The sequence below is a fragment of the Podarcis muralis genome, chromosome 6, assembly GCF_964188315.1.
Source record: "Podarcis muralis chromosome 6, rPodMur119.hap1.1, whole genome shotgun sequence".
Classification (NCBI taxonomy): domain Eukaryota; kingdom Metazoa; phylum Chordata; class Lepidosauria; order Squamata; family Lacertidae; genus Podarcis; species Podarcis muralis.
Genome location: NC_135660.1, coordinates 51,752,781 through 51,780,287, shown reverse-complemented (window position 1 = coordinate 51,780,287; position 27,507 = coordinate 51,752,781). Strand labels below are relative to the sequence as shown.

General features: G+C 39.8%; 1 protein-coding gene across 4 annotated transcripts; it reads right to left on the bottom strand.

Annotated features, from left to right (window-relative positions):
* Nucleotides 1–347: 347 nt before the first annotated feature.
* SLC18A2 (solute carrier family 18 member A2) lies at nt 348–27,507 on the bottom strand. Of its 4 annotated transcripts, XM_028730122.2 has the most exons (17): nt 26,374–27,507; nt 25,856–25,958; nt 22,741–22,891; nt 18,229–18,586; nt 14,165–14,223; nt 13,454–13,537; nt 12,807–12,899; nt 11,802–11,891; nt 11,648–11,691; nt 11,508–11,568; nt 8,989–9,084; nt 7,518–7,596; nt 7,229–7,280; nt 5,479–5,542; nt 3,756–3,875; nt 2,620–2,753; nt 348–2,043 (listed from the first exon to the last, which is right to left on the bottom strand). In XM_028730122.2, exons 3-17 carry the CDS (start codon nt 22,859–22,861, stop codon nt 1,933–1,935), a joined length of 1,566 nt encoding a protein of 521 aa, XP_028585955.1. In that variant the 5' UTR covers nt 22,862–22,891; nt 25,856–25,958; nt 26,374–27,507; the 3' UTR covers nt 348–1,932. The 4 variants fall into 4 exon arrangements, with proteins under 4 accessions (XP_028585955.1, XP_028585954.1, XP_028585956.1 ...); XM_028730121.2 differs by lacking the exons at nt 25,856–25,958; nt 26,374–27,507 and adding an exon at nt 25,357–25,837; XM_028730123.2 differs by lacking the exons at nt 25,856–25,958; nt 26,374–27,507 and adding an exon at nt 25,503–25,837.

The window sequence follows — 27,507 nt, the reverse complement described above, 5'->3', positions numbered from 1 at the left end:
TTGTATACGACCAAATCCTGTACTCTTAAGTGACTTTGCAGCAGAAGTTGCAACTACAGCTATAGAAGCACCCTTTGCAAAATACACACAACAGAGTACTCTCTTGTTATCAGTCACTATACTGTCCTGTGCTACAGGAATGGCGCTGACTTGGAAGGATATGGAAACAGCATGCAGGAACAAGTGTGGTTTGAAACAGCTTCCCCTAAGCTCTCGTATGATCATATCAAGAGCTGTTACAGCAAGAGTGCAACAGCATGATGAAATCATAAGCCTATTTTCTTCCTAGAAGACAATGTTGGAGTCATTCTACTAATCTGTACATCACTTGTAGCAAAACAACATCAAATTGTCCACCGTTTATTTTGGGGGTTTTCCAAGAAATGATAACATTCCAAGTTGTTACTTTTCTGCATAATTAACAATAATTAATCTACAGCATCTCTAATTTTGACCAATATATACACTTACAAAAATATGTAAACAAAGTGTCTGCTTTAAGACACAAACCATCTGTTGATAAATGAAAGAAGGCACAGAGATCATGTTTTACAAACAGCATGACAAGTACATGACACTAAATATTTGATATTGATACATGGTCTATCATTTGTTGGAATTCTATTTTCACAACTAAGGGCACCACACATCCTTTCATGAGCTCAGGTCCAAATGAAGGACAACACTGTTGTAGGGCTCAATGGACTGCTGAGTTGCCTATCAATTAGAAGAGGCAGGGGTATTACATTCCTCCCATACAGCAATCTACACAGTCCTCGTCTCTCCAAATCCCCTTGCTGCAAGTTACTCTGCCCAGAGCAGGAATACTTTCTAAGGCTGTGGTTCTGTAGTCTCCTCATGCCCGAGGGCCAGCCAAGAGTGAAAATCTGACTACCTAATTGATAGCTCTTAGATTTATATTATTTGGGCAGACACACAGGTCCCCCAGGAGACATTTGTGTCTTGCAACTCTCTTAATTAAAAATCAAAATAAAGCTTTAAGAAATAAAAATAAAGAAAGAAAAACCGATTTCATCCAAATTGTTGAGAAGTTTCAAATCGACTAGGTGAAACTGTTCAGACATCGACCAGTCTTGCTTCTAGTGTCATATATTTGTCTTCTCTTGTGTTATATGGGAGGGATTGTCCATCTGCGAGTATTATGCATCTGTAAGTGTCTGACACAATTTGGATTTAATTTATGGTGTGCACCTAGTAACACTTGTCTGAAATTTAAATCATATAATGCACTGTGAATCAATATTTCTATACAGATAGATTTTTTCCACCTAAGTTGCACAAATGTGTTGGCAAGCAAAATGTATAGCCATTTTTAGTTTAGTGCCTACTATCTGATAATAAGGAGTTCAATTAAATGTATCCTTCACAATTTCCATATTTTATTTTTCAATGATTTTTTTTCCTCTAGGAATAATGGGGAAATGCATATAATTAGGGGAATTACGTATTCTATTTCATGGTTTCAAGGAAAGCTATTTGACAAATGCAACATTTTCATTTTTTTATATAGTGTACAATCAGATAATTTATCATTGTTAGTTTCAGGCACTCTCTGCTGCTGATCAGTCAAATAGAGAAAATGGTGGAATAAGCAAAGTGTTAATGAATGGACATTTTAAAGGCATAGATCTGGATTTAGATCTACACTACTAATTTAATCAAAAATATAGTGCATAATGTGAAATGCACAAATTCTTGACACTGTAGCAAACTCCTATAAAAGCTTCCCTTCTCCTTTTATAAGGCAGTGGGTAATCTGCTTCATAATCAAGGGCAATAAATAAAGCTACCTTTGGCTTTTTCTTGTTTACTATTTTACCATTAAAAGTACAGTACAACTAAAACGTCTTGATGAGATGTTCCACAGGAAACACTTGTATACATTAAACTACTTGATATGGCTTTCAGAAATTACTCATCACTTTCTGATTCTTCTTCATTATCGCCTATTGGATGTGACTGGATGTTGTTCTGCGTATACATTTTGGTTTTATAGTGACAGTTATGGTCCATAAGTATTGCCTGCAAAAGAACAAAGCTGTGCATTAGTATATCTGTTAAGCATTTTATTGCTTTCAGCAACAGATGGCTTAGAATTGGGACCAAGTATCTCCTAGCTTCTGTGCATGCACTGCAGCAACCCTGAGGGCTCTCACACTGAAATCAGATGCCTGAAGGTTCTCAAGACATTCCACTGTTCCTAAAGTTGCCTCAGGTTTTTGACACAATTTGCTAGCATGAGGGTTCAGAGAAGGTGTTAGTCTCAAATACCCTTCCATGTGAACTCTTCACAGTTACTTGAATTCCAGCATCAATGTGGCAAAGCCTCACACATCAAATAAAACCAGATGTCTAACATGCACTGTTAATTCAAACTTCACCCAAAATATAGTGACTTTGTTACTGCTGGTTTCCAAAGATAAGCCAGCCTTGTAATTTTTTTTTGTCTTGTGCAAACCAAGTTACCCCACTCAATACAAAATACTGATTTCAGCTAATGAAATAGAACATTACAAAATAGTCCATTTCTCTATTTGCTTATGTACTAAAATATATCAGAATTCAAATACAGCGAAACGAGAAAAAGTTTGTGCTTACCATTTTTTCTTCCTTGGCAGGAGGGCTGCGCAAAAACAGACACAGAGGAGCGAAGAGGATGTCAATGATTCCTATAATGGTCATGAGCCATGGGAATCCAATTGCCTTTGCAATGGCACCACCAGCAGATGGACCTTTGGGAAACACATTTTTTTTAAAAAAAGAAAAAGTCTTAGGGTACATACATAAGAAAAACAAGAACTAGCCTAAAAGAATCTGTGAGCAAGAAAAAAATAAGTCCTAACATAATATACTGTATGAGCAGAATTAACAAATATACGGTATGCTTGAAAACCTGTGTGTTGGAAAATTATTGATTTTTTTAAATGCCTTTTAAAGCCAGTGAAAATAGTACAAATTCAACATGGATTTTAAAGCTACCCACTAGTTCAGTGCTTTTGTTTCATTACCAAGCAAGAGGCTTGACAACAGTTCCCATAATTACAGAAATGGAAGGCATTCTGCCTTCCCTCTATTCTCCTCCCCACCACCACCACCAGTAGCCACAAATTAATACCAGTTCATGAGTCCTCTCTTTTTCTGTAATCTGTGGAAGCAGAATGTATGGGTCTGAAGTCTGCAAGGGCCTGGGCCTATAACAGGCCTGGGCCAGCTAAGATCTTAAGGCCACATCTCTCTTGGAGAGTAAACAGAAAGTAAGTGTGAAGGTGGGAGAGAAAATGAATGTAGATGAATGGAATGTCAGGGGTTTTGACTTCAGCCTAGCTAGTTTCTTGCTGTTCCTTACTGACCAGGTTGTGACAACTTTGTCATCCCTGTAAGAAGCTGTTATCTCTGTATGTAAGCAAAACACTCTTACTGATCAGTTCAGAAGAGAGTCTAGCTGATGGAGTTTTCAATGCAATTGCCTTGTCCTAACAGAGACTTGGGTAGATATTTACCCCAATAGTGTGGAGACTGAACAGCATGACTGTGTGATACAGCTAATAGTGCCAATGGGAAAGGGATATTTCTTACCTTCTTCTACAGCCTTATCACCTGCATATTCTATGCAGCAAACCCCACTATTGCTGCAGCCTACCAGGCAGCTGGCATTGCCAGCATTTGCTCCAAGGCCTTTGTAATATCCTTTTGGTACTGTTAGATGCATTTCAAGAAGCAAATTCAGCTCTTACCTAAAGCAAATCCCATACAAAATGCAACATCTGCAATTGCATAGACACTTCCATAGACTGAAACATGGCGCAGATCAACAAGGTAACCCATAATAGGCATCATCGAAGAATCCACCATCCCTGGTTATAAGATAGGGAGAAAACAAATGATATTTTGAGAAAGACCTTTCATTTTTCCTCTTTCCACAGTTTAGAAAACTTATTTTAAAGCATGAATATATAAAAAAAAGATAACAGTGAGACAATTGCTCATTTTTATGACCAATATGTTGTGTTCAATTTTCCTTATACCATCTCTGAATGTATGAGGGGTTTTTTTTTTCATTTTAAGATGGTGCTGTTGTCCTAAACACAAGATCTTCCAGCAAATGCAAAACCACCCTCTTCGCAAAACCTTATACAATTATAATCTTGCACAGCCCTCTGACCCTTTTCTCCAGAATTAGAAAAAATGATATTCAGAGAACTTTTAAGACCTTCAAAAGAAGCTAAATTTCTAAATATCTAATTATTTCATCACCTGTCAACTCCTGTACTGTATAATAAAGACACTTACATGACTTTACTACTCTCAGCACAGTTTAAACACACTTGCTTGAAATAAGATGAGATTGCTAATATACCTGGTGGAATTACTTAAACTTGAATCTGTTCACCTGTTGCATTTCAAGCAGTACATAAATTGCTCTTTGAAAGGAAAGGAACAGTAGGGAATTTACATTTAAAAAATTGAAAATTTATGTCATATAAATTACAAAGAATTTTAAGTTTTCTGACACCCCCCCCCCCAGAAGCCAAAGCCCAAGCCAGAATTATTCACCTGTAGCTGTGGGCCACACCCACTGCTGTGAGTGGCAGTGCTGATCACCCATTAGCAGTGGAAGCTGGGAAGGGTTCTGGATTCAGAGCCACCATCCCCCCAAAAGCAACCATCTCTTAGGAAATGCACATAAGCAGGCCTAATTCAGAAAGGATCAACACATCCACAGTCTAGAGAGCTTCCCTTGATTTTTTAAGCATATCCATCCATACAGAGTTTGGTAAGCAAAGCCACACATGAAAGTCTACTTACGGGCCTTACTGTTTAGAGTGACATGCTGCAACATAATCATTAAAATCTAGAACACAGCAGAGCATGGGAGGCAATCCCCATAAGTTAACAGAGCACTTTCCCCTTCCTTCCCTTTTCCTATCAGTCACTAGCCTGGTGCATATGCACCAGCCCTTACTTGAAATGCGATAACATGAATGCACACCTGGCAGGACTACTCCTCCCCAGTTATCACACAGGTGGACATTCACCCCATCTAGAGAAATCTAAACCGAGTCCTATCTATTAACAAATATATTAAAGTGCAGATTGTTTTTAACCCTATTAGCATGGGTGGAGACAGGATTTTTGTGGGGGAGGGGAGGTCTTTGTTGGGGAGCAGAACCGATGTGATTGGTTAGTTATTTCTATTGTTTTACTTGATCTAGGGGGGCAGCTGCCCCCCCTGCCCCCATTGGCTATGCCCATGTCTATTAAGATAACATTCAAATGTGATCCTGTATATAACTTTGAAGTCATACTTTCAACCACTAAATCAAATTCCCAGCTACAGTTTCACTTACTTAGTATTTGTACAGTATATGCCACTCAATAACATACATTCTCTGAGCGACTCACAAAAAAAATAGAATACATCAAAAAACAGAAACAAGTATTTTGTGTTTTCCTTACCAATGGCAAAACCAACCCCAAAATTTGGTGCTATGAGTCCATATATATTTCTAGCAAGTGGCACCTGAAAAAAGAAAAGCAAACATTCAAAATCAAACATCAAGCTGCTTACTAGATTGTATCATATGACCTTCATTTAATTACTGGTGAGTGTTTCTTTCATCTGATCTATTAGCTTTCTGATCTATTAGATTTCTGCTAATGTTTATTGTACTGTTTTCACTGAACAATTATATTTGCAATCTCTCTTGCTTACCCTCATGAAAACTCTTCACATACCAGTAGCTCACTAAGTCTTCAAATACTGAGGGGATCCCTAATCACGATCTTATATCCAGGGCAGCTGTCTACCAGCTCCTCCTCATACACTGGCTGAGACCCTACTTAACCACAGACTGTCTTGCCAGAGTAGTGCATGCTCTGGTTATCTCCCACTTGGACTACTGCAATGTGCTCTACATGGGGCTACCTTTGAAGGTGACTCAGAAATTACAACTAATCCAGAATGCGGCAGCTAGACTGGTGACTGGGAGTAGCCACCAGACCATATAACACCGGTCCTAAAGGATCTTCATTGGCTCCCAGTGCATTTTCGATCACAATTCAAAGTGTTGGAGCTAACTTTTAAAGCCCTAAATGGCCTCGGTCCAGTATACCCAAAGGAGCATCTCCACCCCCATCGCTCAGCCCAGACACTGAAGGGTCTTCTGCTGGTTCCCTCACTGCGAGAAGCAAAGTTACAGGGAACCAGGCAGAGGGCCTTCTCGTTAGTGGCACCCTTCCTGTGGAACACCCTCCCTTCAGGTGTCAAGGAGATAACAGAACTATACAACTTTTAGAAGACACCTGAAGCCAGCCCTGTATAGGGAAGTTTTTAATGTTTGATGCTTTGTTATGTTTTATAGATTCTGTAAGCCGTCCAAAGTGGCTGGGGAAACCCAGCCAGATGGGTGGGGCATAAATAAAAAAATGTTATTAATATTATGCTCTGTAGTCAGTAAGTTCTGACATACAGCGATCAAAGGGCAGGGTGCAAGGAGAAGGGTGCAGTGGCCAGGGTATCCTTTTCCTGCAATCTTCATATTATGGGCAATGGAAGGGAATTAACTATGCCAGCTCCAGCTCGAGCCTTTTAAAAGTGGGATTTTGGGGAAACGAGGGAATTGGATCATGAAGATTCACAGCCTCACCTGGCACTCCCCAAACGTGTCCTGATCCTGGCCCTACTACTGGCAGCTTTTTCCTGCCACACCAGGGACATCATGCCACACCATTCATTCCACCCACCCACAGAGGTCCACAGTTCATTAGGGCCCTTCAGCTGTCCTCCCAAGCAGCATATGATTGCTCCCTACTAGCATTAAACATGAAACATCTAATAACCCATAACAGTTTAGGTTCAAGTTAAAAGAAGCTAATCAGCCATAGTGACGCTGCTGCAAATGAGGAGACTGAGTGCAACCACAAATAAAGACAGCCCAGATAAAAAAACAAATATAATAGAATCTTCCCGCAGCTCTCTTCTCCATATTCTCATGCATGAAACCAAAAAAGTATGAATGCTATAGCACCCTTCAGGGGATTACATTCAAATTAAGATTGAAGAAAGTTAGTGTCATCACTGAATCCCAAATACCCTCCCCCAATTTACATCTACAAATACCCACACCAAAAGGATAGAACCATCAGTAAATTATAGAAATTATAGAAATAACAGAATTTGCTCTTCAAAGTATCAACTTTTACTCACACACAAAATGCTTATTCCCACTATTACCATCCCAATTAGAGCACAAAGCCACCTATGAAAGAAGAAACATTATCTTTTAGACACCAAGAAACGTAGGCACTAAACATGTGTTTTACTTCAGCATTTCTACTACAATTACTACTAAAATATTAACTTTAAAATAAAGCAGCAGGTTAATTTATTTATCATGAAAGCTGCAGTTTGTTTCTCATAATGCAGCTACACTGAAAGAATAGAAAATACTGTACAACTGTGTTAAGGAATTAGATAATGTTTAAATTCAGCATACCGTCCCATTTTGTGTGCAAGGACCCCAAAAATATTAGTTCCAATCAGATAAGAGACACTGGCAGGAATAAAAGCAACGCCTGAAAAATATGAACGGGTTATCTTATCAACACTGGTTTCTGTGAAGCATTGGGAAAAAGCAATAAGTTCAGACACAGCAGTTTTGATTAGAACATATCTAATGAAGGTCTTCAGCCTGAACCAAAAAAAATTTAATATCCGGTTTGTTTCAAGCCTTTTGTTTGATCTAGCAAGATTATCCATCAAATTTAGACCATTGTTATATTTAAAAAATAATACTTGCTATCGGACACCAGTATCTGTGCATAAGTGAAGTAGTGTGTGTGTGTGTGTGTGTATAAAACAAAAGAAAGGTAGCTTCCAAATTAAACACAATAATAAACTGTGTTAAAAGGAGATGAATTAAGATTAAGAGTATTGCAATCCAGACCTGGACGGGGCAGAATTTATTCAAACAGAGGGGACAAATTGCATCTGCAGCCCTGCTGCTCATGCCAGCCAGAGTGAAGGGGAGGGGGCAGAAGGCAGGCAAACATCTGACAGCCTGGAGATGGGACAGCAATGAGGTCCCATGACATCATGTAATGGCAGTGAGGCTCAGCCCCTCTCCTTCCTCACCCCCAGAAAACAGCAGGTTACTTATAAGGATGAAATGGGTAAAACTCCCAACACATTGCCCTGAGCTTCTTGGAGAAAAGACAGGATACATATGTAATAACTTTGATCATGCATATTCTCTTTTCCTATACTGAACTTGGGTTATGATAAATGTAAAATACCACATATACCAACACCAAACTCAAAAGACTTCAGCGGTTCACCTTTCTGTAGCCAAAACCATATCACTCATGCACAAGAACAGGATATCTAGAGATCTACAGAAGTACAAAAAAAAAACACCCCAAAAAACTTTGGAACAAACACTAAAGTAGGGAAGGGGAATAAACCAGCCCAATGAAGAATGAACATGCTCAGTGCACACAGAAAGCTGACACAACCAGGGGTGGGGTGTGCTGAAAAACAGGTGGAATGTAAAGGAGTTACTTGGGGAAAGGAAGGGAGAAAGACACACAGATATTTGTGTAGGTTAACAATGCATAACAAACCAACCAAAATGAATGCTCAATGACAGCATCATATAACCTCTCATTGAAATCAGGATGTTGTTGTTGTTTAGTCATTTAGTCATGTCCGACTCTTCATGACCCCATGGACCAGAGCATGCCAGGCACTCCTGTCTTCCACTGCCTTCCCAATAAATAGGTACCAAAGTGTCCCTTGGTTATGTGCAATATAAACTATATAATGGCATACCAGCAATCTACAGTATTCACTCAATTGTCTAGAGACACATTTTTTAAAAAAATGTTACCATTTGTCATATGATCTGAGATGGCAATCACAAACATTCTCAGGATCAGAAATACAATAAATGAAAGAAAACACTTTACCGAGTTGCCATTTTCTCGAACACATTGTCTCCATCATCCAGATGGGCAAAGCTGGTTCCAGCATAGCAATTGCCATATTTGAAAAACATATTGATCCTTGAAAAGAGATGGAAAACAAATTGCTGGAATTGTTTCACTTAAATTCCAATCAACAGCTCGAAAAAGCAACACTTACAGAAACAAAACGTCTTTTGAAGACTTGCTTGTCAAATAATACAAGACTGATTACTTCTAAATTACTAGTGTGGGAGGAAAGTCATTTAATCTGTAATTTCATATATAGTCCCGTTATCCCCCCCCCCCAAAAAAAAAACACCCAAAAGATTTCCCTATTTTCATTGCATTTCAGAATAGAAAGACAAAATATTTCAGTATGTGATGATACTGTGAAAGTGAACTCTAGTAGGAGCAGCACAGTTATCAATAGGAGATTTGCCAATAATTCTATTGCACCTGGTTCACATGCTCCGGTTGTAACAAAACAATTAATCTGAAAATATACTTCTAATTTTGTTCAGAAACAGTTTACTTTGTTGGACACAGATTTGTTACCTGAAGCAGAATAAAAGAGGAACACCGAAGACTTTCAGTTGTATTCAATGTAGTACTAATGTGAACTTTTTGTCAGCTCATTTGCAATGGAACATGCTCCCCCTCATGCGTCTCCTAAATCTGTTATTGGGGTCCCACCAACTCTCTGGAGCAGATTTGAGGTTGATAAGGGGGAAAAGTCTCGTTGTGCTAACATTAATCCATCCACCAGAACATTTAGTTAGTTGAATTGCCTTTTGTCCCTTTCATCCCTATGGGAACTGGAGCGTTGATCACTTGTTGGCATCCATTTGTCTCAAGAGACAATGGAGTGCACCTCCAGTGGGTGAAGTCAGACCAAAGTGACCTTCCCAAGGTGCAAGTCTGGGCAGTGTGTATGGAGGTCCTGGGCTGCCCAGATGACAATACCCCCCTCTCAGCCTCACTAATGTGGTCCAAAGGAAAGCATAGTGATACATCTGGCAGTTAAGGACTTCCCCTGCATGCAAAGACAGGCTCCAGCGAATTGATCACTTGTAATAAAATAGAATTGTTGCCTGGAGAGATAAAGCTAATGAGAACTAAGAGTGGATTCAAATGCACACTTTGGGACATGTGCATATACTTGTGGATGACATTCACTATATGGTATATTATGAACTTGCATGCGTGCAAAACATAAGCAGATTCAGGATGCAGTCCTAAACATACTTACTAGGGAGTAAACCATATTCAAGACAGGAGGACTTACTTCCACAGAAAACATGAATAGGACTCCATTGTCAGTACTGTAAGTACACACCCAAATTAATCTTAATTAAGGATTATTCTTCATGATAAAAAGCTGACAAAGATCACACTAATTCTATATATATGATGATGCATATATGAGGGCTGCCTTACTCTCTGCTGCTTAGCCTGTGATGAAATGGTCACCACTAATTTAACAGGATGCCAGATCCCAGCTAATCAAATGTTTAACAGGACAATGTCCCAATATATTGAGTGCATCTAATATAGTCAAAAGAAAATGTGATATTCCATGTAAGGGACATGGGCTAAACAGCATTTGTCAATCCATATCTGAATTTCAACTTTGGACTATTTGATATATTCTTGATGTACTATGCCGTGTGCAACAATACGCACATGGGTTTATTTTGCCATAGCAATATATCATACTAATGCCCCATCATTCTGGATTACAATATGTACATGTGACAAAGCAGGCAGTATGGAATCATCATGCACACACTATGTTCATGCAATTTTTCCTACCTGGAAATCTAGGATGTTTGTCTTATGTAAAGAAGCCCTGAATCTACAAACTGCCACTCCACTTTGTCGAACAGCACATTCAGTGCTGAATGTACCTTCAAAACATGTTTATACCCTTTCGATCACAATTAAAAAATACAACAGACTCATGTTGCAGCCATTTACAGCTAAAGGAGCTTGTTATCTTTAAAATTCAAGTCTAATTTGTTTTAAATCACGGATAAATTATTTCTCCTAAGAAAAGGCTCTCCTCTTGTAACACAGTTCAGCAAAAAAATGACCACTGCTGTCATTCTTTGTTCAAATATGCCAAGTTGCATTAGACTCTGTATGAAGAATCCCTAAAACAATATTGTGGTCTCACTAGTGCTGTGATCCTGAGGGCAAGAAGCAATAGTTCAGTGCTGTTCTTACAAAGATAAAATGTTATGTCTAATGTAATCTTTCCACTATAATCTCCACCTGAAAAACTCATGTCTATGAGCACAAGGTAGTAGATTTGTCCTTCTATCACAACTGAATACCTGAAAACAAAACTGGCTGTTTGTTCACATTATAGTTTTAACCATAATGTGCACAAGCTGCATGCTGGTGCGTGCAGATCAAGTGATCCTTCCTTAGTTGGACTAAGTGATCCTTCCCACAGACTACCAAATACAGATCAGAATGACCACAACAAATAAATGCAAGTGTGCAATAACTGCAAATACCTGCAGCAATTATGATGTATGGATCCCTCAAGAGTGTCAGCAGCGATGCTCCTTTCTGACTCTATCAACAGATAAATAACCTCAGTTTTAGGGAAAGTGTAATACAAGCATTAAAAAAAAACAATTGTTGAACTACTTACTTCTGGTTGTATCCTGGATGGTTGCAGAATTAGCAATTGTATTGCTGCAGGAAAAGAAATCATAATGTTGGGGTATTTTTCAAAAATAAAAGTAGGTGACAATGTCACAATTCAAAGCTATTGGTCATGTCATAGATATGGGAATTTTACTTACCACCATCTAAAAGAGCCAATGCTGCTAACACCAGGAAAGGTGCTGTCTTCCCAACAAATTCATACATTACACTTCCAAAAGGCGGTCCCACTACCAAAAAAAAGTCATTTACACATTTCTTAGGGTGGAATTCAACATAGTTCTAAGTGGGGTATGTACACAATGAATGAGGTCCACTCATGCAACAGGACTACAGTTGTACCTTGGAAGTCGAATGGAATCCATTCTGGAAGTCCGTTCGACTTCCAAAGCATGGCTTCTGATTGGCTGCAGGAAGCTCCTGCAACCAATCAGAAGCCGTGGAAGCCCTGTCGTACATTCGGCTTCCAAAAGAACATTTGAAAACTGGAACAGTCACTTCAGGATTTTGATCATTCGAGAGCCAAAATGTCCGAGTTCCAGGGCGTTCAACGACCAAGATACAACTGTATTCCGTCCCCCTCCACCAAACCTGTTTTGGGAGTTCACACAACCCTCCTCCAGGGGCACAGAAGAGGAGAGAGGGGAAGTGGCACTGAACAAGCAGATCTTGTTCTAGCATATTTTAGCTATGTCACTAAAATGACTTTATGAAACAGAGGGAGGGCAAAGAGATACCTGTATATTAATAACTGAAATATTTGACACTTAGCAGAAAGGAATAATCCTGAGGCAAATGACTCAATTAAATGATATACAGCAGAAATAATTAAGATTACACAGCGCCTCAGGTATATCTTCTCCAATCTGTACCAATATGGAAACACATACTAATTTACTAGAAACAGCAGTCGCTCACAAGAAGGCAAAGGCAGTGGTGTCCTGATGGCAGCAGCACTACCCCTGCTGGGATGGGGACTGCCTCCTCCACCAACACCACCCCCATTAGCCACTGTTGATTAGAGCATTTTAAATCATGCATTTATTGTAGTGTAGGTACATAAAGGCATCAGTGTATGAAAGAGATAGAACTTGGGGGGGGGGGGGAACCACACATTCTTTTTCAATGAATTTCCTCATACTAACCTAATACCCCCATAGCCATGCCTCCCAAGGCAATCCCCATTGCATTGCCTCTTTCTTCATCATCAGTATACACACTGGCCAGCATACCCATACCTGCATAAGCAGTAAACGAAAAAGGACAAGTCAGTACTGATGATTTTTCTCAGTGTGAAAATCAGACAGGAAATCACACAGTGATATGAATAGCAAGGTACATATGAAGCACAAGAACATGCTTCATTTGTTCACAAAAAAAGCTAAACTTAGCAAGCTTGTTGAAAATAGAACACCCAAATGAGAAGGAAAAGGAATCCCAAGAGCCAAGAAGACCTGCAGTAAAACGTATGCTACCTCACACAGAATATATTAATATCATCTGACCTATAAAACTGAATTTTAAAACTTTTAAAGCAAAAGAAAATTATGCAATAATTCTTTTAAAAAGCAACAATAATGGGGTCATTAGACCATTTCAGCTTATCTGTAAACAGCAAAAAGCTAGATGGACAAAATTTATCTGATTAAATAGAGGAAGTAAATGAAAGTAAAAATTATTTTAACTAAAGAAATACTTAGCTAAAACGACAGAGTCAAGAATATGTTGATTGCTCAAAATGACAGATCTAGCAACCACCAATCTATATCATGAAGTGCATATGAATACCTACCAGCTACAGAAGAACAAGAAGATCCGACTCCTTGAAGAGATCTTGCTATAAATAGTAACTTATAGCTTTCTGAAAAGGCAAACACTGTGGAAAAGACAGAACACACCAACACAACTGTATTAAACTGAACTAGATTGATCCAGGATCTTGTAAAGGCATTTCACAATGCATTTACCATAAAAAAAACACCACAGGAAGTGTCCCAAACCAGATACAGTTCACACTTGCTGGCAGAAGTGCTTTGCTGAAAATAGCACAGGAAGAGCCAAGCTAATGTCAAACCTCCATAAGAACATGGATACAGCACAAGGAAACATTCAGATGGATGAGCAGAAGAGCATAGAGTTTCCTCTTTAATTATTCTGCGGCTGCTTGTAAACTAGCAAAGGAAGGCGGGCAAAGTGGAAATGCCAGCCTTCTCTTCCCACTGACTGTGTTAGGTTGTAAATAGTGCTGCTGATTCAACATTTTGGACTGGACAAGAAAAGCAAATATTTTAGGCACCAAGCAACACCACCCAAATTGAAGCAAGGAATGATCACGTCCATACTATACTGTTATGGAACAATATAAGCAGGGAAGTTCCTCAGTACACTCATGCATGCTTTAAACTAGTCTCCCCATTTGTGTATTTCCTATCCGTCCACCCCTCCATCTCCATTATAATATAATAATTTTTGGTGACATGGGCAGGGGAGGAAATGCACTTACTAATTGTTGAGACAAACATGATGCAGAAGCCAGCAAACATGGGAATCTGATAGCCTATTCTGGAAAACAAAACCAACACAATATTTTGGCTTGCTGTTTATGCTTTCCTGCATCTTAACATACTTTAAAAGACTTATTTCACTAGAAAGCTGCTTTAGAAAATTCAGTTACATGGACCTCTCTGTGGTCTCTCCATTGGGCCTTACTATTTAGCTGTAACAAATACTAAAGCATCAGGTGCTATTGGACCATTCACTAAGTCCTAAATGCCACTAGTTATCAACAGGGCAGTTATCAACACATTTCTAGCAGATAGAGTCAAGGGGTAGAGGCACTTACCTGATCTCCCAGCAGGCAAGTCACCACTGCTTACTAGGAGAGGCGGGGTGGGATAAGGCACTGAGAAGGGTGTTGCAGTACAAATGCACCAGCAGGAGCACCAAATTGACTCTGCTGGTGCATTTGCACTGTGCCAACCTTGCCTGGCAAGCAGCAGCAAGTTACCGTCTAGATCAGGTAAGTATCTCTGCCCCACCATGCCAACCACAACTGTCATATATTGTGGAGCAAGAGGCAGAAAATTATGTTTAGATTTCATTTTATCTATTATATTAAATTTATATCCCAACTTTCCTCTAAGATGCTCTATATGATGTACCTTTCATCCTCACAGCAACCCTATGACAGGACTAAGGTCACCCAGTAAGCTTTATTGCTGAGCTAGGATATGAACGGTGATCTCCCAAGGCCTAGTCCAACACATTAACCAGTGCACCACACTGGCTTGGTTAATTTCTTGGCAGCATCTGCTTTGGGTAATGGCTACTTCCACTCTAAGCCACCAATTATTCTGGTAGACTGGAGGCTTTGGATCAGCACATTTCTCTTCATAATGCTCTGATACAATGCTTAGTTTGTCGTTCAGGAGGGGCAAAAGTGGAGCAGCTCAGAATCCAACATCTTTAAAAAGGTATGTCTCCAGCTAAAAGAAAGTACTGATCTCCAGAAAAGTGTGCATTGTTAGGCTGATAGAAAGCAGGCAGTGACTAGCAATGTATGTATAAATTGCCAAGACTGTGTGAAAAGATGGATCCAGTATCACAGAACTGACTGGTAATGAGAATGCACATTAAAAAGAATGATTTAAACGTTAAACCATTTATAGATTTATTTTCTTGCAATGAAATAATGTGGAAAAATAATATACTTGCAACAAGTGTCTAATTCTACTTTATAATACCACATGGTATTAGCACATGGTAATAGCACAGTTCTATTATTTGTGCACAGTTAGCTGCACAGCTGTTACACGATACAATCCTCCAAGTGGTCTATAAGTGAAAGCCAGCTTTGCAGCTCAGATATCACATTGTTCCAAAACTCTATCTGTGATACACCTATCATATGCGGGTGGCGCTGTGGTCTAAACCACAGAGCCTAGGGCTTGCCGATCAGAAGGTTGGCGGTTCGAATCACCGCAACAGGGTGAGCTCTCATTCAGTCCCTGCTCCTGCCAACCTAGCAGTTCGAAAGCACGTCAAAGTGCAAGTAGATAAATAGGTACTGCTCCGGCAGGAAGGTAAACGCCGTTTCTGTGCACTGCTCTGGTTTTCCAGAAGCTGCTTAGTCATGCTGGCCACATGACCCGGAAGCTGTATGCCGGCTCCCTTGGCCAGTAAAGCGAGATGAGCGCCACAACCCCAGAGTTGTCCACGACTGGACCTAACAGTCAGGGGTCCCTTTACCTTTACCTATCACACATTTTCCATCTGTAGAAACACTAACAATCTGTTTCACTTGCATCATATTTACTTAAAAGCACTTCTAAACAGCTTACTATTTTGAAATCTCTTCTACAAAGATACATTTAAAAAGTAGAATAGTATTATAAAAATTAAACACAGATTCAATGTTCCAAGAGTTCTGTCTGCACATAGAGTAGCCAGGTGAAAGAGAAGATAGGACTTCTTCAATAGGACTGCTTGGCAGGTGGTTGGACTCGATGGCCCTTGTGGTCTCTTCCAACTCTATGATTCTATGATTCACCTTTAATAGTTGTGTAGAAGAGGGAAGTTGAGTAGAGGCAGGCACAGCTTGTCATTCAAGCAACACCTGTTGAAATTGTATCTTCTAAACAACTATTAAATGGTGCAAGAGCCATGTGCCCTTTTCCATTTGCAAACATCAGCAGTCTGGACATTTTCACAACATGGAAGAACATGCATACATATGATGAGCAAACCCCACATGTTCTGTGGATCTGGCTGCCAGACTAAAGTTGTGTACACACTATAGCAGGGAAGCACATTCAAAGTACATTTTCAGTCAAAGAATTCTGGGCATTGCAGCTGACCCCATGAGTTACATTTCCACCAACTTAAACAACAGTGCCCAGAATTATTTGAGGATAAGAATGCACTTTGAATGTGCTTTAAATGTAGTGTGTATAAAAAACAAAAAGAAAAGTGGAGTAGGGCAGATTGATAGTTCTTTTCATCCCAGATCTTTAGTGTTCTCTGTTTCGGGACAATTTCACATGGATACCAATACAAATGTGATGTATGCAATGTTCTTCATGCTGTCTTTGTGGGGATCCTTGGTATTGCATCAGGACTTGAATCCTTCTTGGGAAAGGAAGATGATGGTTCCATAAAGGTATTACATACAGATCTCCTAATTAATGGGCCAACTGAAGCTCTGACAGACATGTTATGGCCTTTTCTTCATAACATGATTGTGCATTGTGTATGATAGTATGTGTGAGTGGAACATCATCCTGGAATTCCACTCATTGCTCTTTGTTTATTGGTGTCTTTCATGCATGGCTAATGTGGATGTATCACCAGCAAATGCCACCATAATCAGTAGGTGGAGCAGTTGCTAAGCACTCTGTGGGAGTGGATCACAATATTGTTGTTAGCTTTTGCTTCTACCCCTATTTTTTGTGCTTTTGACTTTGATGTTCAGAAACATAGGATTGTGACACTAGGTGGAATCCAACATGGAGAATGTTCTGTGAGTGCAAGGATTTCCCCAGCAGCAGAAAGGGCATGAGATATGCTATTATAGATTTTTAGCTCTGCTTAGCTATCAGTAATATGCCTTATTTAGTCTGTTTAAACTGTGATCCATTACGGTAAGTGTGCATTCTTCAGTTATATGCTTTTTGTGCTTTAATAAAACCTGCTTTCCTCACTCAAGCATGCCTATTGCCTCTGAATCCATAAAGTAACTTACTGTGGCAACACAATTGGCCTTAGCAGAATAGATAGCTGCACAGCCTGCAACCAATTTCTGCTACTGAGTTGACCAGCCTGTGACCTGTGATACAAATTCCCCTAGGCTGAGGACATTGGCACCTGCTGAAATTGGGGGTCCTGGTCCCTCACTCCCAGACTTCCAACTAGTTTTTAATTAACCAAGCAAGATGGTGGCCTGTTTGTATGAGATACTGTTTTATTGCATTTTGGAATATGCTGGAAGCTGCTCAGAGTGGCCAGGGCAACCCTGTCGGATGGATAGGTTACAAACATCATCATGATTTAGATTTAGATTATATATATTATTCTGAGATGTAAAAATCCGAAACCTTCAGAAGCTCTTCAATCTTACAATTTCATATTTTGTAGTTGTATGAAATAATCCTGAAAAGTTCTGAAGGCAAAAATAAATATTCAAAAAATTTACAAGTATAACAACCACTGTTACGTATTTCTACTTCACACATGCTGGTATTTACCCTGGTATAAAAGAGGTTCATTCTTTCTACAAAAGCCTTCATAAACAAGTGCTATTCAAAGAATACAGAAGGAAGGAGATGTTAAAATTATTTAACGTAACCAATAGAAGCCCCTGTTATTTAAAAAATATTGCAGGCTTGGAGGAGATTTACTATTCAGATATATATTTTAGTAAGAGCAATCCATTAATGTGAGCAATCAACGAAAACATACACATAATGCAAATGATTAAAGGAAAAAGGCAAACCTCTCTCAGAAATGCTGATATATAAACTGGCAGATCAGTATTAAATGCCACTTTAGTGCGTAAGAGATAGAGCATACCTATTTGTCATTGGCCCTATAAAAGGGTTAGTAAGCAGCTGCACAGTTGCTTTGGAAGCAAACAACAAACCAACTTGGACATTTTCATTTAGCAGGTCTTTGTCTTCCTTGGGGCAGTCAGAGGGTGGTGATGCCTTAGTCATATTTACCACCATTTGCTCTGTCCGAGCGTGATAAAAATCTCCTGGTCTTGTCCCTTCAGAATGATTTCCAGTAATCATTGTGGAGTTGTCATAATAGGAGAAGATACTTTGAAAACTATTCAGGCTTAATGTAGATGTCTCCGGCCTAATAGTTTGGATTTCAGTTGCATTTTTTTGGTGTGTAATGCTGTACAAGTAACTGGGAATAATTGGCACTGAAAAAGCAAACAGAACAAATATTATATAAGGAAATATACAAATACCACTATCAAAACACATATAAATGTTATAACTTTGCTGGATCAAACTACAAGAAGATTATGTAAGCTTTCAGGTTATACAGTACTTATTGCCAGAAATCATGGAAGAGTACATACGTTATAACTGAATCATAAGCTGTGATCCTTACAAAAAATGTGCAGGAAGTTCTCATGCAAACTGAAACACTGACACCTTAGGCATCCTCCTATCTTACCTCCATCTTTGGGGAAAACATAGGTGCCGCTACTTTCTAAAACGATAGAAATTCAACCTCTCTCCCCTACTCTTTTCCATACAGTCAGGAGAATTTGCAACAAGGCTCAACAAAGTTCTGCATGGCATCCATTTTCAATGCAAAGTTCATTTCTCTAAAATGCAAGGAAACTAAACTATAAAGTTCCCGAAAATTTGTCCTCTGTTTGGCAAATAGAGAGTGCCAGTTTATCAAATATTGTGGGTGAAGGGCTTCTGGATAGACTTGAGCACCAGCAACCAGTAATCCAGCTATTAGGTACTAAATGTATGAGAGGACAGGTCAAGGGAGAAGGGAAAGACCCATATAGTTGATGAAACAGATTTAAATGTTTTTCATATGTATGAATAGGAAAATTTAGTATTTCAATTTTTATTATGTAAATTGCTTTGAGACACCTTAGTGCAAATATGTAGCTAATAATACTGTAATTAAGATGAATTTCTTTGTTGGTTTGATGATGTGGGTATAAAATACTTTGAAAGATGTATTTAATATATCTGTTGCTTTTTATGGAACACATTTATTCTTTATTTACTGTTGTGATTTGAGTATAATTTGAAACAGTGGCATATAAATAAGCATCATGACGATACATTATTGCAAAATAACAGTGGGGTAAGTTTTGATTAAAAGAGAAGTGGGATTGTGCTCAAATCCATTTCTAAATGGATAGGGCTTGGGAATGCACAAACAGCTGGAAAATTGTGAGTGGAAGCCATGCCTAAACTGATTTTTAGTTCTAACACAAATCAACAGTTTTAACCTGTATACCCCACAGACTCCAGTGGTATTTTTGATATGAATTACAATATAAACTTCCAATCATTTAAAATCAAGAATGAAAGTGACACATGCAATGCACACACTTCCCTTTCATAAAAGAATTGTCCTTCTGTGTCTCATATATATTTCATTTGTTGAGGCAAAAGAAGCACTAATATTACAAGAGTAGGGGAATAAAATATAAACAAGAGATGTTTATACTGAATGTCACCTAACTGGTATTGTCTTCAACACATCACAATAATTGTTCCAATATGCTAAGAATTGTTTTATTTACAATTCCCATCAGCCCCAGCCAGTTGTAGTAAACATCTAGACTAGAGAGCATTGTGTACTTATAGTACAAGTTTCATTCAGTATCTTTTATCAGGAACACTATATTCCTCTTCTGCAGGCCTTTTACCAGAGTTCTTTATTTTCATTGTTCTTTATTTTATTATTAAGTTTGTTTATTCTTCAAACTGTTTTACACAAAGCTTGAACGTTAAAAAATAAAGGATATATACAGACTAAAATGCAACACTTGCAATTAAGTCCCACTGATTTCATTGGGAGCTAAGTCACAGCTATTTTTTATTGATTTTAAAGAGACTTAAAGTGTAACCAAAGAGGCAGAGAAGCAACTTGCCATGGCCCTGCCTCCTACGTGATCCCATGCTCCTGACAACAAAAAAGCTGGAGAATCCCATATAACATTGGCTTTACCACCACTAGTACCTCGTTCCTTTTATATAATGCAGGAAGGATAAAGCTAAACTCTGAAAGGTAAGATTAAACTTCTGCATGCGATTTAAAATCCTAATTACATCCTAACTGTATTGAAAGGAAGGAAACGAGAACTAAAAATAGTAGAAGCAGGCGAGGCAGCATGTTTTATCAGGAAATATGAGTGACAAAATCAACAGTCATTTACGTGCATCAAGACTTGCAGATGTCTGGATCAATTTACTGTGGCAACAATTATATTTATTTAGGAAACCTTTCTGTTGAGATGTGAAAGGCCAAGTGATACAGCAACAAATTTGCAAAAGGGTGTTTTTCAATTTCAGAACAAAATAGCAACTCTGGCAAGAATATAACATCAAACACAAAGGAAAATAAACACTTCAGAGTGTCACTCAGACACATTGTATTGCTCCTGTTAGAGCACAAACGGCCATAAAAGGGTGTTATTCAAATAACTACCCAAACAGTTACATGGTGCTTTCAAGCAGGGAGAGGGGGAAGATGCAAAGCACCGAGAAGGCAGGAGTATAAACTGGAACAGCTAGGAAATCTAGACAACTGAGACAGGAAAATGAAGATATGATAAATCAACTACAAAGGTTAGCAACATTTGGAAAGTCTATTTTTGAAGCCAGTCCCATTCCAAATTATTTCACTATGTTGAAGTGGCAGTCTGAATAATGAAGGTGAAGCTAGGTTTATAGTTAGGGGGAAACCCCATAGATGTCAGATTATTTCTTTTTAAAAGCAAATCTCCTTAACATCAATCACACACATGACTTGGTAGTAGAATTAAATCCAGGTTGACACTCAAGGTTTCATGTGTGTTTGTGTGTGTTATAGTGGGGGAGATACAAGACAGAAGAGCATCAGCTCTATAATTTATGGATTTCAGTTTATTTTGGTAAACCTAGACTGCACAGCAATAAGGAATTTGTAAAATGGACTTCCACGATATTTTGAAATGCTGAAGAAATCGTGTATAGAGCATGGTGGATTTAAACCACTGAGAAAAGAGGCCAACTTAAAGGACAAGTATAAAGCAATCTTCAAAGTTTCTACAGCACATAATTTCTGATTAAGCACTTTATTAACTGGTTGCAACAACAATTAAAACACTTGGGTCTATATTTAAACAGAGCCTTCATTCTGCCAAGGAGCATCCTGGAACCTAGTCCCTCCCAGCAAGCAGAAGCAACTTACCCACCATGCTGTCCACTACTGAGTATTCAATGCCATGGAAAGAAATTTTTCATGCCTTTTCATTGGCTACATTCAGACAGCAAGATAAACAATGGTTTATCTTGGTAGCAATGTACTGCAGCAAGCATCATGTTCTTATGTTGCTTTCTCAGGTTCCTCACTTTACAGCACTGTGGATGCTTTCCTCCCTGCCTTTTGACGCCTAATTACACAAGATAACATCTTGGTAATGGCATAGACCAGTGTTTCCCAACCTTGGGCCTCCAGCTGTTTTTGGACTACAACTCCCATCATCCCTAGCTAGCAAGACCAGTGGTCAGGGATGATGGGAATTGTAGTTCAAAAACAGCTGGAGGCCCAAGGTTGGGAAACACTGGCATAGACATACAACCCAGAGCAATTAGCTCAGCACAGCTGAGTCAAAGCAGGAAACTTGTGTTATTCCAAGATAGTAACCACTTGCTTCAAACTTGGCCCTACAAGCTGACCAGCAAAAACAAGAGCGGGGCAGCTTAAGAAGATTTCACTATGGGTTTAGTAATGTTAGTAAGTCTACTCTGAGTAAAACTAGGTTGAATGCCAACCTAACAGTATTTTGGTATTGATCATACCTTGCTGAAGTCAAATAATGTCCTGCATTAATATGGGTGTCGTGTTTACTTCTCTGGCCAATTCTTATTAAATACAAGCAGTGGTGCAAGTTTATTCCATCTGTGGCCATATTCATAATCTATGATGACTAAATGCTGTAGCTTTGCAAAGCTAAATAGTCTCATAAGCTCAAAGATGAAAAATAACCTATCAAAAGGAAACATGCATCTCAAGTCCTATCCTCACTGTCATTTTGGTTTGTGAAACCACAAAGGAAAGTACTGTAGATTTTTTTTTAAAAAAAAATTACATTGCTATTTTTGTCTTATGAATAATTTTTTTATTCAAAGCATTATTTGACGGTTCCTGCAGATATCCACAGAAGCAATACTATTATAATTGTAACTGGAAATGGTTAAGCGATATGTCCTAACAAATGGCTAGCTTTGTTTATAAAGAAATCAATTGCACTTTCATAGCAATTGTAGCATTTTAGCCTCCTTTAATGGTTGTTAAAAAAAGAAGAGGAAAGAATAAAAAACTACGTACCAACTACAGTAAGCAACATGTTGTCCAAGAGCAGAGCAATGAAGACAATCAACAAGATTAGTTTCCGGGATTGCCGACTCTCTCTGAGCCAGCTGAGGACACCGAATTCCCTCCAAGCCATGGTTTAGTTTCCCTTGAGTAATGGCTTATACTACAAACATAAAAAATAATATTTTAATACAAATCCAAAATTAAAATGCCTCATCCCCTTTTGTTTTCAAGGCAACCTTCTTAAGGAAGAACATGATTTCCAATCTGCCACCAGAAATGTAAGAGATGTTTGCTTCTCTTCCATTCCTGGGCATAATAGGGAGGGGTCAATGAGGCCGCTTCTGCATTCGGGACCTACTTATAATAGCCAAGTAAATCAATGTTTTCCTGTGATCACTATGAAAACAAATGATAATTCCAGCCAAGCTCTCATTGGTTTCAGCATTACCATTCTAATTTACTATACAAAAGCCACTTGCCCTTTTCATAAAACTGACTACCAAAAAATAAACTGTGCCAAGTCCAATTATGTAGGATTTAAAGGGGTTGTGGGGAAGGGTGGAGATAGAACTAGCAATGAAGTGCACCAGCACCCAAACATATTAAAATAAGGGCAATAAAGATGCATTCAAATACAGTATGAGCATTAACTGAACTGGTATAAATGGAAGATATCTCTAGCCAGCAGGTTTCATTTCCACTTCTGTATTAATTAATCCCTCTACACATATTTCCCAAGGCAAAGAACATCAAGCACTTCAGTTTCATTTAGAATATTCTCAAAGCACTATGAATGGTCAGCAGTATCCAGTGAGTATGTATCTTCTGCTTAGCTTTCAAATCATAAACATCTAGAACTCCAAATGCTACAAATATATACATTTTTTAAAGAAAATCTACATTCAAAGAGGACTGAACATATCTCTCTGAATTATGTTTTGTTCCAATTCCCATATTAGAAAATGCTCACATTCTAATTCTTCACTGCTTAATCTAGTTTGGCCATAAACAAACATGATATCAGACAGGAATAATGGATTACTAACATTTGACTAGGTCAAAACCCTAGTCGAAACTCCAGACCGGGGATCCCTACATTACTGCCACAACTTGGGCTATGAGGACAAGATACTCAGCACAATGGGGAAGGGGCAAATTTGCCTCAAAGCGAGACTCCTGCACCACCTTGATCAATCCCTCAAATTCCCCTCACAGAAAAAATATGTCTCTGTTTTCTAACCTGCAAACAGGGCAAATTGTATTTCAACAATCATGTCTGATTCAACAGGTTGGAGAAGTGTCCTTCACACAAAGGACACAAAGTAAGGATGCTATTAACACAAAGGCGTATTATTGTGTGAACTACCAAATGCATGTAAACCCCACTATACACTCTCGCTGACCAACAATTACACTCCCTTCTGACTGACAAAGCAGTTTTTGCACCAGAGACTGGTTGCTCTTTTTCTGCAATTGCATTTGGGTAGAGGTTCATTACGGTATGTCCTGCTAACTAAGAAAGCCTTAGTTTTGAACCAGCCATATAGTGGGAGCACAGTAGATGACTGAAATCTCCATTCATCAGAATGGAATCTGAATGTATATTTGGCACTGTCCAAAAAACCAGCTTGTGTTACACAACAAGACACATAAAGTGAACTCAGTGTGCACTTTCAGAGCACTACCTTTGTGCTCCCTGTTTTCCTCCACTGTCCTCTCCTGCAAAGTGCTGAAATAAAACTGCCAACAATTAAACCAGCTTGGAAGCCACTCTCTCTAACTTACAAGCAGCTTCCTAAACCTAGATGCGTTGAAAGTCCAGCAGTGAGCCAAATGTTCTTTGTGCATGCTCAGAAGCACTCTCGCCCAATTTCAGGTCTGACCTTAGTGCAGAAACACCCTTACTTTAAGGATTTCAAGAAACAGCAGCCAATTTACAAAGCTAATAACCCACATGTGCCAGCATCAATTTTTGAGCCAGCCACAGCAACCAAGGTTACTGGGATTAATGCTTCTAGACCACTTCTATTGCCCTTTTTCCAATACTTATTTGAGTATTTTGTCACCTCCATTGCCCAACTAGATACTTTCCCTGCTCCATCTCAGTATCCCACACAGCTGGGGTGGGGCAGCTGCAGCCCTACAGATGCTATTGGACTCCAAAACCCATCAGCCGCCCCATCCAGCATGTGTGGCGTAATGGTTACAGCGTGAACCTGGGTCAGTCACTGCCTCACAGGGTTGTTGTGGGGATTGAAGCAGGAAGAGAACCGCGTGCGCCACCTTGAGCTCCTCGGAGAAAAAGGTGGGATATAAGCGCAATGAATAAATAAATGTCGAGGGAAATGGGTGTTCCAGTCCAGCCATGGGCACAGCTTTCCCCCCCACCCCTGCTTTGCAAGGCCTAAATCTCGAGGTTTCCCTCCCAAGTATACCTCACATTCGTGACCCCTTTTTCCTGCCCGCCCCCCTCACTTCTCCACGTGAGCGCCCCCCACTCCCAGACCCACCCCACGCCTCTCCCTCTGGGCGCGCCATTCGCCCTCACTTTTTTCCCGCCTTTTCTCTCGCCTGCTCCCTTTTCCCGCCTAAATTCCCTCCCCGCGCGCCAGGGGCTTCGCTTACCCTCCTGGGCGGGCGAGGCTTCCCCAGCCGCGGTCCCCCGAGCTCGCCGCTGCTTGCCTGCTGCCCTCCGCCTCAGCAAAACGCTGCCTCGTCCTCTCCAGCAGAACTCGAAAGAGCTCCCAGCGCCTCTGGGCAGCTCCACTTACCAGACTCCTCTCTGACGTCACGCCAGATCCTTATCGCTCCCAACAGACTCCTCTGGGGCGCTGCTTGTTCCAAGCAGGCACCCAACTCGACTCAAGCGTCTCTCCCAGCCCCACCTCCACCCAGCCCCCGCTTTTACTCCCCGCGTCACCTCGCCGCTGCCTTGGACCAAATGCTTGCAAGGAGCTCCCGGAGGATGCTCTACTCAGGCGGCTCTGCCAGACTTTGGCAAGCGCCTGGCTTGGAGGTCCGGGAAGAAAGCAGCAAAATCATCGCTTGCTGCCGTGCACTTGGTCCCTGTTGCAGCTGCGAGGCGAGGGATAAATACTAGGGGCGCGATGTGTAAAGAACTCACTCAGCCAGCTGGGTTTTTCTGGCGTCTCCAGCTGGGACTCATTGAACAGGATACTGACACTCCTCGCCTCCTCCACGCTGCTGCTAATAGCAGATGCACCTTCCTTTGTTATAGACAAATGTGTAAATATTTAGAAACGGCATGGGTCCTTTGTTAAACCACAGGGACCTTTAAAATAGCATAAGTTTTTAAACAACAACAGCAGCAACAACAACAACAAATTAAACTCCTATGTTTCCCTGTAGGCATTCATTGTGGCTGGGGAAACCCAGCCAGATGGGTGGGGTATAAATAATATATTATTATTATTATGCTTTATAAGGGATCAGCTTGAATTATAATGGATATATATGGAGGCACTGAGTCATAGAGCTAGAAGGGAATCCAAGGGTCATCTAGCCCAACCCCCGAATCTCAACACACAGTCTCCAATCCAATTTGAAACCATACCAGACCCTGCTTAGCTTTGCAAATGTGCTAGCCAGTTTATTTCTACACCGTTATATATATTCACTTACCCAAGGACTCTTGCAGGGTACTGGTTGCAGCCGAATCCTACATATAATTCCTTGGAAGTAAAATAATAAAGAAAAAATACTGATTTTACTCCCAACAAAATATATTTAGGAACAGTTTTCAGATGGCAGTGAGGAAAGGAGAATCTCATGGTTATTCTTCCCCCTCCAAACAAATAATTGAATTCTAATTTCTAAAAGAAGTCAACATTTGACTAATCTCTTTCAGCAGGTTCCACAGCTGATTTGATAATTTGTCCACCACACAAGTAACGTAGCACAAGGAAGGGGGCAGGTCCAGAAAGACTCACAGCCGATTCTCTCAGGCCATTGGTAGACATAGTTCACTATTCTTTGCTTGAACATAATCACTATCATTGGCATACCTATGATAATAATTATGATCAGAGCTTTTTCTTCAGCTGGAACTTGGCGGAACTCAGTTTAAGCACCTCTCAGGTGGGCACCATTGCCATGATGATGATGATAAGAGAACAAGGGAGGAGTTCTGGCACCTCTTTTTACAGAAAAATAGCATGGATTATGATCACTGGGGTGGAACCAGACTAAGGCCTGGGCCCACTTTTCTGAGAGTAAATCCCATTAATGTCAGTAAATTAGCTGAATTTAGGTCCCATTGGAATCCAGGCAAGTTAGCCATGGAGTCTTACTGATTTCAGTAGGAACTTCACCTAACTTAGCCTGGATCCCACCTAATGTGTTTCTATGACCATACTAGTAAATGTACAACTTGCATTTTGTAAGCAGAGTTACATTCTTGGCTGCTACTAAAAATCTCTAATCCAGAATTTGAAAATGCTTTAAATTCATAAAGTCAGATTCTCCATTGCCAAACATTTTTGTGCCAACTACGCCTTGGTTTGCTCTGTGATGAAGTCTCCATTAGAAGGCAGACTTCATACAATGAGTTTCAAGAAAAGAGTACTTGAGCAGATTTTTCTAGCCATCAGAAGGTAGTGGACTATAAGTGTCCTTATTTTAGTGTTCTATATGTTTCGCGGGTGGCGCTGTGGGTTAAACCACAGAGCCTAGGACTTGCCGATCAGAAGGTCAGTGGTTCGAATCCCCGCAACGGGGTGAGCTCCCGTTGCTCGGTCCCTGCTCCTGCCAACCTAG